Raw genomic sequence first — 17,111 nt, forward strand, 5'->3', positions numbered from 1 at the left:
AACACAGTATTTAGATCTGATTTGTAATTGTAGTTAGATCATGTCTTATTAGGAGCTATTATTTCAGCAGTGGTAATCTTTCCTACATTATCTAGCCTTCTGAGCATACAGAGTTCCAGTTTTTTTCACATCAGCAAACTATCTGCAGGCACGACACGAACTTTTTTGAGTGCTCTGTACCTGAGAATATTAAGTCTATCATTTGCTCTGTTGCTCAAGGACCCTCTGAAGGGAAAGAAGCTATTTGATGTTAGAATACCCCAGTATAATTGGGCACAATACCATCTCCTTTTGTTTTAAACATAATGCAAAACAAGCATATTTTGGTATCTTGAATAGACTGATTGAAGTATTGTACATTTTTTTTTTTTTTTTTTTTTTTGACAGGGAAGTATAGTACATAACTACATAAAAATTCACAATTTAATTGCTATCATAGGCTTATAGGCATCTTGTTACAACTCGATCTAGAGGCATCAGATGCAGCAGAAAAGAGAACACACAATTTAGATTACAAAATAATGAAGTTAGATAAGTTTTGACATACCCTGTACTGTTAAACCAGCATCATGCTAAGACATTAGGCTGCCCAGTAATCTGAAACAGGCCAACAGCATTGGTAAAATAGTCAAGTTAAGTTAAGCAGTGGTAATCAGCGTCGCAATTTAGGCACAGATTATTTAAACATGCACTCCGCCTAAATGAAACACCTCTAACTAGGCTAAATTAAACATGATAACTGGTAATTAATTGAAATAAGATAAATACAGTTAGAGGGTCTGAGGGTGACAAGAAAGTGTGAAGATAAAGGTTTTTATCTCGCAATTAAATAAAGTTTTATGACGTACCATCCATCCATCCATCAGATATACAAGTAGTTATAAACTGCAGCCTTCATCGTATAGGATGGTCTTTAAATCATAGGATGCATAATTTCTTCTTTTGTTACATGTCATACATATATAGTTCACCTAATGACCTATAAATCCAGCAAAAATAATACTTGAAATTAATACAATATTGTGCCTAAACTACTTAGTGCCTCTATTCTATAATTTCTTGAATTAATACAATCTTATATAATGGCAAGATAGAAAACCTGCTAATGGCAAGAAGTAGAAGGAATGGACAATGCAGTAAGTGACAACTAAAAGAAGGAAGTCAACATTTGGGCTTTGATCAAAGTTTATACCGCTCAGCATTTCATATGCAGTCAACCACTGCACCTTGAATTTTTTAACATATGTATTGGTCTTTCTTTAGAAGTAGGTTAAATATCATTGTCAAATAATTTTGGTATGAAGCTTCGTATTAAACAAATTAACATTGATAAGATTATTTAATATGAAAACAAGACTTTGCTGCTAAAGAAATTAAATATTAGTATGACTTTTCAAGCGACCAACTAGGACATATTGTATAATCCACATCTATTCATCCTAACCTATACTATACTTTGAAGTAGAAATCATACATTCTTCATGGAATCGCGACTATCCACTCAAATGCTTATATCTCCAATGCTTATTATTGTTCTTTTATTATCTGTACATACCTTTGCTCAAGATGATATGCAGTTCATCTACAATGGTTTCCAAGGATCCATCAATAAACTTCATGTTGATGGAATCACGACTATCTGCTCAAATGGTCTTCTTCAAATGACAAATTATACGAGTAGTCGTTCTTCCCATGCTTTCTATCCACATCCTGTAATCTTCAAACCAAGTCGTTTATCATTCTCTACCACTTTTGTTTTTGCAATATTTCCTCAAGTTCATAATATTTCAGGCCATGGAATCGCTTTTGTTATTAGTCCTACCAAAAATTTCCAATATTCTCTCCCATCTCAATACCTAGGACTCTTCAATGCTTCCACCATTGGCCTTTCTTCTAGTCACATAGTTGCTGTAGAATTAGACACTGCCCAAGATTTTGAATTCAACGACATTGATAACAACCATGTTGGGATTGATGTCAACAGCCTCATATCTGTTGATGCTGCTTCAGCAGCATACTACTCTGGCAAAGAAAGGTTGAACAAAACCTTGCTGCTAAATAGTGGGAAACCAATGCAAATTTGGATAGACTATGATGAGGTTGAGATGTTAATGAATGTAACACTAGCTCCATTTAGACATCCAAAGCCTAGCAAGTGTTTATTGTCTAAACACCTCAATCTCTCTGCCATACTCCTTGATACTATGTATATTGGCTTCTCTTCTTCTACTGGTAGTGAGGCAGCCAGTAATCAATATATACTAGGGTGGAGCTGGAATCAAATTGGAAAAGCACAAAATTTAGTCTTCAGAAATATTGTATTTGTAGTACTACTTATTGTGGTTATACTAGCGTTATTAGGGATTGCTGTAGCTCTTTGGTTCCTTTGGAGAAAGAAGTACAGAGAACTGCTTGAACCTTGGGAAAAGGAATATGCCCCTCATAGATACACATTCAAGGATCTTTATGTAGCAACTAAAGGTTTTAAAAAATCTGAACTTCTTGGAGTTGGTAATTTTGGAAAGGTCTACAAGGGTATTTTACCTTCTACAAGCCGCCAAGTTGCTGTGAAGCTAGTGTCCCATGATTCAAAACGAGGGATGAAAGAATTTGTTGAGGAGATTTCTAGTATGACAAGACTAAGGCATAGAAACTTGGTACAGCTCCTGAGTTACTGCAGAAGAAAAGGAGAGCTTATTTTGGTCTACGAGTATATGCCTAACGGGAGCCTTGACAAGATTCTCTATGGAAAGGATAATAAATCAAAACTATCTTGGTCCTCGAGATTCAACATCATTAAAGGGGTGGCCTCTGCCCTTTTATACCTTCACGAGGAATGGGAACAAGTTCTCCTTCACCGAGATGTGAAGGCAAGTAATGTCCTGTTAGATGCTGAGATGAACGCAAGGTTGGGTGATTTTGGCCTGGCCAGACTCTATGATCATAACAATGATCCTCGAACCACTTATGTGGTGGGAACTGTTGGATACATTGCACCTGAAGTCACTAGAACGCAACAACCAACCACAAGCACCGATGTTTTTTCTTTTGGAATGTTTCTACTTGAGGTGGGTTGTGGGAAGAGGCCAATTGGCAAGCAGTCTGATAATGATGGTGAAGATTTTTTCCTAGGTGACTGGGTTTATGATTGTTGGAAAAGGGGAGAAATTCTTACAGCAAGTGATCCTACAATGGAAGATGATTATCAGGAAAAGGAATTGGAGCTAGTATTGAAGTTAGGCCTTCTCTGTTTGCATCCTAAGGCAAAAGAAAGGCCTACAATGAGGCAGGTAGTACATTTTTTTAATGGAAGTACAACTTTGCCTGAAATACCATCTGACTACGACATTGATAGCTGTAGTTTCTTTGAAGAGGTTTGAGGCAAAGCAGCTTCATTACCATCACTGTCTGGAACTCTATCTCTCTCGGGCTCCTGTCTGGCATAAATTCAGTCCTTCAATATGCTGTCGTTGAATCACAAATTTCCAGAGGGCTAGCTGTTAGAGTTTCAGTTCAAGTATTGGGTCTCTCCTTTTTATTGGTGAAAAGGGATTTCATTCAACTATATAAAAGCATTACAGAGTCTGCTACATATTTTTCAGAAATCAGTTACTTTCCTGAATCTGATAACCATATGAGCCTTCTTGTAGTCTACCTTTATCATAAACTGTTATTTTTCCCATTATCCAAATCTAGTGTAGTAATGTGCAATGTAAGTATGCTGGATTATATTGTATTATGTGCTATATATATTTTATCATAGACTACAATGAACTCCTTTCGTTCAAAATTAGCTGTTACATTCTCTCAACTGGGGATACTTTAATGATTTTCTTACCTCTTGACGTGTGTACCCCTAGTACATACCTAACCTTTCTCCTTCATCCATGGTCCCGCTTCCCATATCTTTCTTCCCTATATATATATATATATATATTCACATTGTTTTTTCCCTACCTGTTGAACGCGTCAAATATGGCGTTCTCACATGGAAAATAAGTCAAATAATAGTATTACCAAACTGGTCTTACTACTAATATTGTATTTTTCTCCTTCATTTCATCTCTACTACAATTACATCCATCAAGGCTTTCCTAACACTTTAAAATTCCAATCTTATTGCTTTAATGGGTATTGTTTCTCGGTCAGCTCAATTAGCAATAATGAGCTTGGTTATATTTTTTCTTATTATACTATTAACTGTATATGCATTTGGTCAAAATGAAAAACATTTCATCTACAATGGTTTCAAAGGATCTGTTAGTAAAAACATTTCATCTCCACTCAGTCACCCTATGCCTAGAAAGCTTCTATTTTCTAAGCACTTCAACCTTTCCACCTTTCGCCTTGGTTCTATGTATGCTGGCTTCTCTTCTTCTACTGGTGTGGTCTCTGATAGTCATAACACATTAGGATGGAGTTTGAATCAAAGTGATAAAGCACAAGATTTAGATCCTTCCTTGCTTCCATCACTTCCACGAATCAAACATCGAAAGCTTGCTTTTTTATACGATGATAGAAAGCTAAACATAGACCGGCTGATATTTGTTCTTTTGCTGAGTGTAATTTTAATATTACTGCTATTGATTGCTGGTGCAGTTTGGTTTGTATGGAGGAAAAGGTACGAAGAGTTTCTTGAAACATGGGAAAAAGAATATGGCCCGCATAGATTTCCATACAAAGATCTTTATGTTGCAACTAAAGGTTTTAAAAATTCTGAGCTTCTTGGAGGTGGTGGTTTTGGGAAGGTTTACAAGGGTGTATTACCTTCTGTAACTATAAATCAACAAGTCGCTGTGAAACAAATCTCCCACAATTCAAAACAAGGGATGAAAGAATTTATCGCGGAGATCTCCAGCATGAGAAGGCTAGCGCATAAAAACTTGGTACCACTCTTAGGCTATTCTAGAAGAAAAAGGGAGCTTCTCTTGGTATATGAGTATATGCCTAACGGGAGCCTAGACAAGTTCCTCTTTGTCAAGGATGATAAGTCAAAATTATGCTGGTCCTCGAGATTTAACATCATTAAAGGGGTGGCCTCTGCCCTTCTATACCTTCATGAGGAGTGGGAACAAGTTGTCCTTCACAGAGATGTTAAGGCAAGTAATGTCCTGTTAGATGCAGAAATGAATGCAAGGCTGGGTGATTTTGGCCTTGCCAGAATTTACAATCATAGCTTTGGTCCTCAGACAACCCGTATGGTGGGAACCATCGGATATATTGCACCAGAGGTTAGTAGAACACGAAAACCTACCACTAGCTCTGATGTGTTTTCTTTTGGAATGTTCTTACTCGAGGTGGCTTGTGGGAGGAAGCCAACTGGCAAGCAAGATGATGATGATGAAGCAAAGGCTCTTTTTCTCAGTGATTGGGTTTATGAATGTTGGAAAAGGGGAGAAATTCTCAAAGCAAGTGACCCTAAGATGGAAAGAGATTATCAGGAAAAGGAGACGGAGCTGGTCTTGAAGTTAGGCCTTCTTTGTTTGCATCCTAAGGCAGAAGCAAGACCTAAAATGAGGCAAGTAGTTGAGTTTCTTAATGGGAGTGAAACTTTGCCTGATATACCATCTGAATACAGCCCTGATATTGACGATTTTTATGGAGAGGACTTGGGAACATTGTGTTTATTACCATCAGGAACTAGCTGTCTCGGTGTCATGTCTAGCACAAATTCTGTCCTCCAATATGGTCGTTGATTGAATCAGTGATTCCAGAGTGCTTCTTCATAATTTTTTTAGTTCACAAGGGTGACAAAATTGTAAGGAACATCAGTAGATCCTCCTTGTAAGGAATCACTTAATGCAAGAATCTAGAGTGCTATTACACTACTAGCTACCCTGTTGAAATACTAAAACCTTGTTGCCCAGAATGTATATCTTATGCATTATTAAAAAAACACGGAGGGAGTATGTTACTACTCCGTAATTAATTGGAGTTTTGACGGATGGAATTTTTTTAGAACATGTAAGGCGGACTTATATTAAATTATTTTTCACCAAAGTAGAAATGCTTTGGGAAAAATAACTCATACTCCGTATAATGTCTTACTTTATGCTATTCTTACTATTATTGGCAAATTTTTTTTCCTTTCTTGCATTTTCTGAGCGCACGGTAATAAACCAGACAGATGAGGAGTTTTGGAGGGAATTTCAATTTCAAATTAGTTAAGAGGCTTGAAGAAAAAGGCAGAAATTAGAGGAAAAGAGAGAAAAACAGGAGTGAAAGAGAATGGCTTTAAATTATTGAAGTGTTATCTTTGTTTTGTTTAGCCTTTGGGGGTGAATCAAGCCACTCGAAAGCTCGAGCCCATAATTCTATTGTTCTAATATCCTGAATTTTGGTTAATTATGCCATATACCTGTCCAGCTCTGCGCTTGCTCATTGCACATACAGAGTTCTGATCTTTCTTGTATTAAACAGCCTTCTTGTAATCAAACATTCAAACAGCATAATGCAAAGGCAGGCACAAACATGAGTACAACAAATGACAGTCAAATCATCTAGGAAACATCCTTATCTAGTTTTACCCTGGTTTCTGGTCATGATAATAGGTAAATTAAGGGAAACAAGAGTGATATGAAAAATGTGAAAGCGTTTAAAAGATAAGGTTCTATGCCGTACCATGCAATGACTACCATCAGACATATCTTAAATCTTCAGCGTTCATTGTATCACAGACTGCACCCGGTACACCCTGCATTAACCGGAAACCTGAATCAGACTTTTCAGACAGCAACCCTAGACTTAGGACAAGACTAGTACACTACTGAACTAATATAGTTAATATGGCATTAAATACAAAACAGAACAAAAAATCAACTACCTTAGAAAAATCAACTATAGTGGGAGTAAGAGTTGTGTGTACCCATCTAGTAAATTAAAGGACAATTTATGAAAAAGAAGCATTACAATTTGTTTAAATTAAACCAAATTAGAAGAGAATGAATATTATGCCCATAATCTCCATTCATCCGAATAATGAAGCATTACCTTTTGAACCATCAATACTGCGCTAAAAAGACCTAAACTTTGTGCTCCATAACACACCAAAATAGTAATCCACAGCAAAATAAATACATTTACTGTGGAACAATTCAGGGATGTACTAATAAACAAGATGCCCTTCCGTACAAGGCAAGCCAAGTTGATAAAGAAGTGATGTATCATTTGCATAATACCTTGTACTGCATTAAGGCAGATGATTTCACCTTGTAATAAAGCATCCTGTATTCTTGTTGTAAGCAGTAACAGTTTTATGGCTCTAATGGCCATTTCTCTTCAGTATTTCCTCAACATATCAACAATTATTCTTATATCGGGTGCACTTACCCTTGCTCAAGATGAAACACAGTTCACCTACAATGGTTTCAGAGGATCCGTAAACAAACTTCATGTTGATGGACTCGCAATGGTCTTCTCCAAATGACAAACTACTCAATGCGCAATACTTCCCATGCTTTCTATCCACATCCCGTGATCTTCAAACCAAATCATCTATCATTCTCCACCACTTTTGCTTTTGCAATGTATCCTCAAGTACCAAACCATTCTGGGCATGGAATTGTTTTCGTTATTAGCCCGTCCACAAATTTCAAACACGCTCTCTCATCCATATATCTAGGACTCGTTAATGCTACCAACAATGGACTATCTTCAAACCATATATTTGCTGTAGAGTTAGACACCATCCAAACAAGAGAGTTTGGAGATATTGATGATAGCCATGTTGGAATTGATGTTAACAGCCTGCACTCCATTGATGCTGCTTCATCTTCTTACTATTCAGATAAAGAAGGGGTAAACAAAACCCTGCTGCTAAATAGTGGTAAACCTATACAAATTTGGATAGAGTATGACGAGGTACAGATGTTAGCTAACGTAACATTAGCTCCACTCGGTCATCCAAAGCCTAGCAAGTGCCTCTTGTCTAAGCACATAGATCTTTCTACAATACTCCTTGATTCTATGTATGTTGGTTTCTCATCTTCTACTGGCAAGGTCTCAAACAGTCATTATATACTAGGATGGAGCTGGAGTCAAAGTGGGAAAGCGAAAGATCTAGACCTTTCTAAGCTTCCATCACTTCCACGAATCAAACACAATAAACTAAGCTCAAACCATCTAGTTTTTGTACTTCTTCTCAGTGTAGTTTTACTGTTGCTTTTAGTGGTTGCAGGAGTATTTTGGTTCATATGGAGGAAGAAGTATGAAGAGTTGCATGAATCTTGGGAAAAAGAATATGCCCCACATAGATTGTCATACAAGAGTCTCTATGTAGCAACAAAGGGATTTAAAGAATCTGAGCTTCTTGGAGCTGGTGGTTTTGGGAAGGTCTACAAGGGTATATTACCTTCTACAAATGCCAGAGTTGCTGTGAAACGAATCGCTCATGATTCAAATCAAGGGATGAAAGAATTTGTTGCAGAGATCTCTTGCATGAGAAGGCTAAGGCATAGAAACTTGGTACAGCTCCTAGGTTATTGCAGAACAAAAGGAGAGCTTCTTTTGGTCTATGATTACATGCCTAATGGCAGCCTTGACAAACTCCTGTTTGACAAGTTTGAGAAATCAAATTTGTGTTGGTCCTCAAGATTTAAGATCATTAAAGGTGTGGCATCTGCCCTTTTGTACCTTCATGAGGAGTGGGAGCAAGTTGTCCTTCACCGAGATGTGAAGGCAAGTAATGTCCTGTTAGATGCTGAAATGAATGCGAGGCTAGGTGATTTTGGCCTTGCCAAGCTTTACGATCATAGCACTGATCCTCGGACAACCCACGTGGTGGGAACTATTGGATATATTGCACCAGAGATTAGTACAACACGAAAGCCTACTACTAGCACCGATGTTTTTTCTTTTGGAATGTTCTTGCTCGAGGTGGGTTGTGGAAGGAGGCCAACTGGCAAGCAAGAAGAAGATGAAGGTGCAGAGGCTCTGTTTCTCAGTGATTGGGTTTATAATTGTTGGAAACGAGGAGAAATTCTCAAGGCAAGTGATCCAAGGATGGAAGGAGATTATGTGGAAAACGAAATGGAGCTTATCTTGAAATTAGGCCTTCTTTGTTTGAATCCGATAGCAGAAGGAAGGCCAACAATGCAGCAAGTAGTTCAAATTCTTACTGGCAGGGCAACATTGCCTGATTTGCCATCTGAATACAACCCTGAAACCAGCCCTTTTTGGGGAGGACTCGGCAACAGCGAATTAATGCCGTCATCATTTCCATCGTCGTCTGGAACTAGCTCTATTGGTGTCATGTCTAGCATAAATTCAGTCCTCCACTATGGTCGTTAAAATTTTCATAGACTCCAGAGTCTTGTTAAAGTACTATGTTAGGCTGTTAGCTAACTGTTATTGTCTACGTTGTTGACAATCTTATTCCCTGTAAGTTGTAACCTAGTATGTTAAGTTCAAGTGTTGTAAGTTGTAACCTAGTAATTTTAGCCATTTAAGCCTAGGTTAGTCACTTCAATAATATGTAGCATGCACCAATGAAATAATAGCCTACAAATAGAAGTAAAGGGACAATCTTAGCGGGATAGAGGGGGTAAGGCGTACGGAGTACACAGTAATTTTATAATGTTAGATTCAAATATATACAGCTCACATAGGACAATTAAATGACTTCAACTTTTCAAGCAATGACTTTTCAAGCGGCGACAAAAGCGACTTCTTTCACTTGACTACAAACAACATGAGACATCATTTATCACTCAGACACTCACCTCTATCCATCCTAATCTTATGTGAGCTAGAAATCAGACATTTAGTGTAAATAAAGATAAAGACTAAGGTATCCTAGTTAGTAACAATGATCCTTATATTTGTTCTTATATTAGCCGTACATGCCTTTGCTCAAGATGAAACACAGTTCACCTACAATGGTTTCCAAGGAGCCACCAATAAACTTCATGTTGATGGAATCGCGACTATTCTACCTAATGGTCTTCTCCAATTGACAAACTACTCAAGTTACAATACTTCCCATGCTTTCTATCCACGTCCCGTGATCTTCAGTCCAAATCACACATCATTCTCTACCACTTTCATTTTTGCAATTTATCCAATAGCTCCAAATCAATCCAGCCATGGAATCGTTTTTGTCATTAGTCCAACTACACATTTCCAACACGCTCTCCCTTCCGCGTACCTAGGACTCTTTAATACTTCCACCAACGGGCTTCCTTCGAACCATATAATTGCTGTAGAATTAGACACCATCCAAAATCCTGATTTCAAAGATATTGATAGTAACCATGTAGGGATTGATGTGAATAGCCTCACATCAGACGCGGCTGCTACAGCCGCGTACTATTCTGACAAGTTAAGGGTGAATGAAACCCTGCAGCTAAATAGTGGGAAACCAATGCAAATTTGGATAGATTATAATGAGGTTGAGATGCTATTGAATGTAACACTAGCTCCATTTAGAGATCCAAAGCCTAGCAAGTGTTTACTGTCTAAACACCTCAATCTTTCTACCATACTACTTCATAACATGTATGTCGGTTTCACTTCTGCTACTGGGCCTATACCGAACTATCATTACATACTGGGATGGAGCTGGAATCAGAGTGGGAAAGCACAAGGTTTAGACCCTTCCAAGCTACCATCACTTCCACGAATAAAACACCATAAGAAAAGCTTAAGTCAGCTCATAATAGTTCTACTTATTGTAATTTCACTATTGTTATTATCAATGATTGCTGCAGCTATTTGGTTTGTTTGGAAGAAGAAATATGAAGAATTGCTTGAACCATGGGAAAAGGAATATGCTCCTTACAGATACTCATTCAAGGATCTTTACTTAGCAACAAAAGGATTTAAAAACTCCGAGCTTCTTGGAGTTGGCGGTTTTGGGAAGGTCTACAAGGGTTTATTACCTTCTACAAGTCGCCAAGTTGCTGTGAAACGAGTCTCCCAAGATTCGAAGCAAGGGATAAAAGAATTTGTTGCAGAAATCTCTAGTATGGGAAGGCTAAGGCATAGAAACTTGGTACAGCTCCTAGGTTATTGCAGAAGAAAAGGAGAACTTCTTTTGGTCTATGATTACATGCCTAACGGGAGCCTTGATAAACTCCTTTTTGACAAGGTTGAGGGATCAATTTTGTGTTGGTCCAAAAGATTTAAGATCATCAAAGGGGTGGCATCTGCCCTTTTATACCTTCATGAGGAGTGGGAACAAGTTGTCCTTCACCGAGATGTGAAGGCAAGTAATGTCCTGTTAGATGCTGAGATGAATGCAAGGTTGGGTGATTTCGGCCTGGCCAAGCTTTATGATCACAGCATTGATCCTCGGACAACCCATGTGGTGGGAACCATCGGATATATTGCACCAGAGATAAATAGAACAGGAAAACCTACAACTAGCACCGATGTTTTTTCTTTTGGAATGTTCTTGCTTGAAGTGGGTTGTGGAAGGAGGCCAATTGGCAAACAAAATGAAGATAATGATGCAGAGGCTCTGTTTCTCAGTGATTGGGTTTATGATTGTTGGAAAAAGGGAGATATTCTGAAGGCAAGTGATCTAAGAATGGAAGGAGATTACGTGGAAGACGAAATGAGGCTTATCTTAAAATTAGGCCTCCTCTGTTTGTATCCGATAGCAGAAGGGAGGCCAACAATGCGGCAAGTAGTTCAGATACTTACTGGCAGTGCAAGATTGCCTGATTTGCCATCTGAATACAACCCTGAAACCATCGGTTTCCTTGGGGAGGACAACTTAGGAACATTGCATTCACTGCCATCATCGTTCCTGTCGTCATCTGGAACAAGCTCTGTTGCTGTCATGTCTAGTACAAATTCAGTCCTCCGACATGGTCGTTAAACTTTTCATAAATTCCTTAGCTTACGTAGTTAGCTAATGCTCAGAGTTTAAGTTCAGTGCTTTCAGTTTATAAACTGGTGTCTAGCAATACAGATGTAAATCAAATATGTAATGAAAATATGATGGGTCATGTCTCTTATGGTGTACTAATTTCTTCAGATAATGGTTTTACCCACACAAGCTATCTATATTTTCCTGCATGAAACAGCAATTCTGAAAATTCAGAGTCGTAATTATCTCTGATATTAATTAACTGCGTACCCAATCTGGAACTTTTCAAGTACCAAAGAACATGCAGAATCAATCACTTTGTATGTGAAAGAAGCTATATGATATAAGGAAACCTGTTTTATTTCAAGGTTTTTATTAACGTTGAAGGCTTTTAGCCTGAAATTAACCCAGAATCCTTGGAATCTTACACTACTTAATCAGACAGCAGACTCTCCTACAAGTCCGAAGCTAATTTTTTTGGTAATTCTTATTATTGCAAAAGATGGAAAAACTGATATCTTGTATTCGGTTTCACTAAATTAAGTGTTGGGTATTAAATTTTAAAACCTACCCTGGGAAGACTATAATGACTAGGGAGTTATAAATTATAGTGAGATCGTTCGACGAAAAGGTCTTCCATTGCTTGCATATTTCATGAAAATGGGAAGAGCAGGTTAAGAATCTTCCTAACATAATGAGGAAATATATTGCTGAATAGAGTTTAATTACCTGGCCTTAGACTCTTGCATAACTATAAACTGACTTCAGTTGTCAGCTTTCTGAAATAAGAAAGAAGAATTGTGCTCCCATCTTCTTGTACTGCCACAAAATGACTAGTAAAAAAAGAAATTGTTTACAAAGCTTATTTATTAATAGTTCATGAGAAATAGGAATTTGCATTTACAATTAACATGGAAGGAATAAATACATTTTCTTATCATATGGCACCCGAACCAAATCTCATTCTGATAATTTTGCCTCGATTTCTTCCAGACTTAACCCCTTGGTCTCCGGGACCAACGTCAATATAAATACAAGAGACAGCAAAGCAATAGCTCCAAATAAGAGGAATAGGTTATCAGCTCCAAGCAACTCCTGCAGATTGCAAAACAGATCTTAGCACAGAATTTTGCAGACTAGCCAAGGAAGCAATCAAGCAATAAAACTGCAAATAAGGCGTCCCTTAATACCAAGATTAGCAAGAATTAAAATATACCTTCAAAGGTGAAAAGGCAAAGGTCACAAGAGCATTTGAACCAAAGTTTGTTAAAACAGCAAGACTGATTCCTCGTCCTCTAGTACGAACAGGGAATATCTCTGATACCATTAGCCAACTGATTGGACCAAATGATATCTGAAAATCAATTCATGACAAAATACAATGTCAGTGGGAATCCAGAAGGTCTAGTGCAAAAGAATTGTTTCTCGATCATTGGTTTCAGACTTTCAGTTATATTAACCGGACTAATCTTTCAGATACTAAAATTCTTTTTGAAGGTGATCGGATACAACACTTTACTAACAAATCAAAAAATGTATAGAGAGCTACAAGAGGAATAGCATCGCAAACCAGTTTATAAAATCAGAAATACGGAGTAATGGACTGTGTACTTCTCTGAAAAGAAGATTAAAAATTTGGTTTTAGAAATTTACTTGATAACTACCGACATATAGCAGCAAAGCAGCTACAGCAACAAATGGGAGGCCTCCAAGAAACTTGTAATATGCAGCAAGGAGGAACAAGGACACAGCCTGTAAAATAGCTCAGGAAAGAGTTCAAACACCAAATAAGCATCTCATTTCCACATTAAAAGGACAAAGAATAAAATCTAGTTTAGGGAACAGATGGTGAAGTATACATACAATCCCACTAACACCTCCTATTAGCAAGGGTTTCCTTCCAAGATCATCTACCTTAAGAACAGCTACTCCTGTCATAACAAACTGCAGGAAGGAAATGAGAAACGAGCTACATAGGCGATTCCACTGTATACAAACAACAGATTGTTGCTCCATGCTAAAGTAAAAGGCGATCACGTATACCTTGAATAGGCCAATCAACACTGAAACTCGAGTGGCATCGGATGCAACAGAAAACCCAGCACTCTATTTCACAGTCAAGGAAAAATAAGTCAATCAAGCATTCCTTCTGTATAAGAAGCAGAAAAATGAAAACTGGATAAGCTTCGCCTTACCTGTAGGATTTGACCAGCATAATACAAAACACTAGGCTGCCCAGTAATCTAAAGACAATCATAGTGATTAGTAAAGGAGTCCAAATATTTTCTATAAACAGGTTTTGATGCAGCTTTTTAGGCACAAACATGAGTTCAAAGAAAAGAAAGCATGATCCATGTACAGGGAGTGGACTCGAGAATACATGCCCACCAAATTTTCTCCAAAAATACCCCCAATTTGATCAGCAAAATACCAACTTCACCACCTATATGGGCCATATTTATCCAAAAAAATGCCACAGCACAGAGTTCACTCCCTGTGCATGGTGTACATCCCACGTTCAAAGAATGATAGAATCACCTGCTGAAAAAGTACAAGACCTCCACCGATGATGAAAGCTTTCAGATTAGGCCCTTGAAACACCTCTAAAAATCTTCCCTCTTCCTGATCTTGGAAAGAAGACTTCATTGAATCTAGTGTATCTTCAATTTGCTTTTCAGACATTTTATCCCCAGCGGGTCTGCCTCGTAGTTTTCTCAGAGCAGCAATAGCCTGCTCCTTGTACTCCTGCAAAGATCCTTGACCTTTAACACCCCTAAGAAGCAACCAGCGAGGTGAAGTAGGCAGAGTTAACATCCCAAGACCCATAACTGCAGCAACCGGAAGACTCAACCCAAACATATAACGCCAGCCTCCAACCACATCAATATTAAAGTTACCAACAAAGTACCCCAACTGAAGAAGCAAAAGAGCTACAAGTTTAAGTCAAACATTAGGTAAAAAAAGGGAAAGGAGGGGAGGGGGGAGAGAGATAAATTAATCGTAGAAGATACCAAAATGCCAAGAACTATGAAGAGTTCTTTCAACGAAATCAAGGTTCCTCGAATCTGAGAAGGACAAGTTTCTGCAATGTAAAGAGGGGCCCCATGCATAGCCTACAATAGACCAACTTCAGCTTACATTCATTTACAATACTTGGAAGTTAATTCACTCAATATCAAAACCATTAATCACTAGGATGCTCACCCAACCAATGCCAAGGCCATAAAGAAGCCTCCCAATCAAAAGAATATTAAGACTAGGAGCAAGTGCGGTGGTAAGGCCACCAATTGCATAGAGAGTTGCAGCGATTAGAAGTTCTCGCTTCCTTCCTTCAGGATTCAGGAGACATAAATATCTCTTAAAATATGTTAATCCCAAAAGTATATCACAAACAAATCAACATAATGCGCTAGCTAAAGTCATACCAAGGAAGTCAGCTATCGGATAGACGATAATAGAACCAAAAAGAGCTCCATACAGTGAGCCACTCACCTACATTACAGGAAAACATATCAGAAAGAAGTCAAGTAGTATCAATTCTATGTCAAATCAAGGCATGATTAATACAAAAGCTTACCACCAAACCCTGTTGAACTGCTGAAAGATTGAACCATGCTGTACCACTAAGCTCAGGAGACTGCATTAACAGTACATTACTAATTACATTTATCTATAATTCAAAAAAAATCAACATCACCAAGACCAGAATTATACCTGTAGTGATATTGTAGCTCCAGAAGTAGCACCAATATCATACCCAAACAGTAAACCACCTAGTGCAGGGAATAGAAACCTGAAAATTAATTAACAACAAAATCTGTAAAAAGTTCTTAGTAATTTGGGCACAAATTTCTAATTAGCAGTTACTAATGTAGATTTTTCAGCAAACAATATTGAAATATAGCATATTGGGGCCAATTTAAACATAATCGTGTTCCTCAATTCTTAACTTTAACCAATTTAGTAATCAATTGACCATGTTAATTGACCCAAAACATGACAATTAAACATATTCAAAATTAATAAATTACATTATACAACAAACCCATCAAATTTCAGAGCTATAATTTCATACCCAGCAAGAAAAAATTCAAAACAATACAAACAAAAATAATGTATTGTTCACTTGGCCAGAATAGTGTGAAAATTGACCCAAAACATGACAAATTAAACTCAATTTAAACTACATTATACAATAAACCCATCAAAATTCAGTACTTTAAACTCAAACCCTGCTAGAAAAAACCCATTTTGGAGATAAAAGGGGGAAATACTCACGGTAAAATTACAGAAGACCATGCAAAGACCTCTGGTTCAACAGCATCATGCTCAACAGGGTAATCCTCTTTCTTCTGGGAATTCACCTTATTAAGTAATAATGAAGTTTCAAGACTGTAAATTGAAGGGTTTTCCATGATAAAATTTCTTCTTCTTCCACTGAATTGCAGTTTAGGGAAGAGTTTAGTTGAAGAAGATGATGCATGAGAATTAATGTGGGACCAAGAGGAGATACAAAATGATTTCTTGAATTCACGAATTTTGAGGTGGGGGTGATGGATGACCCAGGAACCGGTGACTGATCCCATTTTTTTAGTAGCAAAAACAATCGATCATAGCCTAACTACCACGCCCCCAAATATAAAGATTATTATATTTTATACTGTAATAATAATGGTGTGGGATGTTTCAAAAAAAATAAAAAATAATAATGGTGTGGGATGATAGATTGTGTTATGTCAATTATGTCTATAAATATGGACAGTTACTGGAGCATCGTCTTTATGTAGATGAGATTTGGGTTATGTTCATTTCATACAATCTGATTTGATTAAATCATTAAATCCGTGTAAATATGTTCTTTCCTATAAAATTTCAAAAACGCATAAACACACATTGAAAAAAATTAGATTTGATTTGATTGAAATAATCAAATATCAACATATTTCTGAATTTTAAACATAAGCATGCCCGATAAACAGTATGGAGTAGACCAGTAATGAACTTGCAAGAAAGTGTTAATTTAAGCTTTGTGATACAAGGAGATTGTTATTCAAAAAAAAAAAAAAAATACAAGAAGATTGTTATTCAAAAAAAAAAAAATACAAGAAGATTGTTAAAATTGAGTATACATTTTGTTTTTCTGTCAATTACTGTTCTCATACGATTATTTTTAGTTCAGTTCATCTCAACTCTAATAAGTTATATTCAGTCTAATCAATGAGAACAGGCCCTAAATTTTAGCATATGACTAACTGAGTAACTGTGTTTTTTATGTCAAACCGTTAATATTGATTTGACT

General features: G+C 37.2%; 1 protein-coding gene and 4 pseudogenes across 2 annotated transcripts; 4 read left to right on the plus strand and 1 right to left on the minus strand.

Annotated features, from left to right (window-relative positions):
- The first annotated feature begins 1,520 nt into the window (after nt 1-1,520).
- On the plus strand, nt 1,521-3,757 carry LOC145618351 (L-type lectin-domain containing receptor kinase IV.1 pseudogene; annotated as a pseudogene).
- Nucleotides 3,758-4,127: 370 nt separating this feature from the next.
- Nucleotides 4,128-5,696, plus strand: LOC145616157 (L-type lectin-domain containing receptor kinase IV.1 pseudogene; annotated as a pseudogene).
- An 816-nt stretch (nt 5,697-6,512) lies between these two features.
- Nucleotides 6,513-16,546, minus strand: LOC145616356 (D-xylose-proton symporter-like 3, chloroplastic). 2 transcript variants are annotated; one of them, XR_014107630.1, is made up of 15 exons: nt 16,091-16,546; nt 15,527-15,605; nt 15,390-15,449; nt 15,238-15,304; nt 15,017-15,141; nt 14,824-14,925; nt 14,351-14,725; nt 14,008-14,055; nt 13,856-13,918; nt 13,676-13,756; nt 13,466-13,564; nt 13,029-13,166; nt 12,741-12,907; nt 12,542-12,645; nt 6,513-6,694 (listed from the first exon to the last, which is right to left on the minus strand). XR_014107630.1 is itself a non-coding variant. In XM_081671064.1 (13 exons), exons 1-13 carry the CDS (start codon nt 16,396-16,398, stop codon nt 12,773-12,775), a joined length of 1,680 nt encoding a protein of 559 aa, XP_081527190.1. In that variant the 5' UTR covers nt 16,399-16,546; the 3' UTR covers nt 12,624-12,772. The 2 variants fall into 2 exon arrangements, 1 of the variants encoding a protein (XP_081527190.1); XM_081671064.1 differs by lacking the exon at nt 6,513-6,694 and having other exon boundaries at nt 12,624-12,907.
- LOC145616158 (L-type lectin-domain containing receptor kinase SIT2 pseudogene) lies at nt 7,265-9,451 on the plus strand (annotated as a pseudogene).
- On the plus strand, nt 9,806-11,999 carry LOC145618217 (L-type lectin-domain containing receptor kinase IV.1 pseudogene; annotated as a pseudogene).
- Nucleotides 16,547-17,111: the final 565 nt, after the last annotated feature.

This window comes from Chenopodium album, chromosome 26, assembly GCF_948465745.1.
Source record: "Chenopodium album chromosome 26, dcCheAlbu1.1, whole genome shotgun sequence".
NCBI lineage: Eukaryota > Viridiplantae > Streptophyta > Magnoliopsida > Caryophyllales > Amaranthaceae > Chenopodium > Chenopodium album.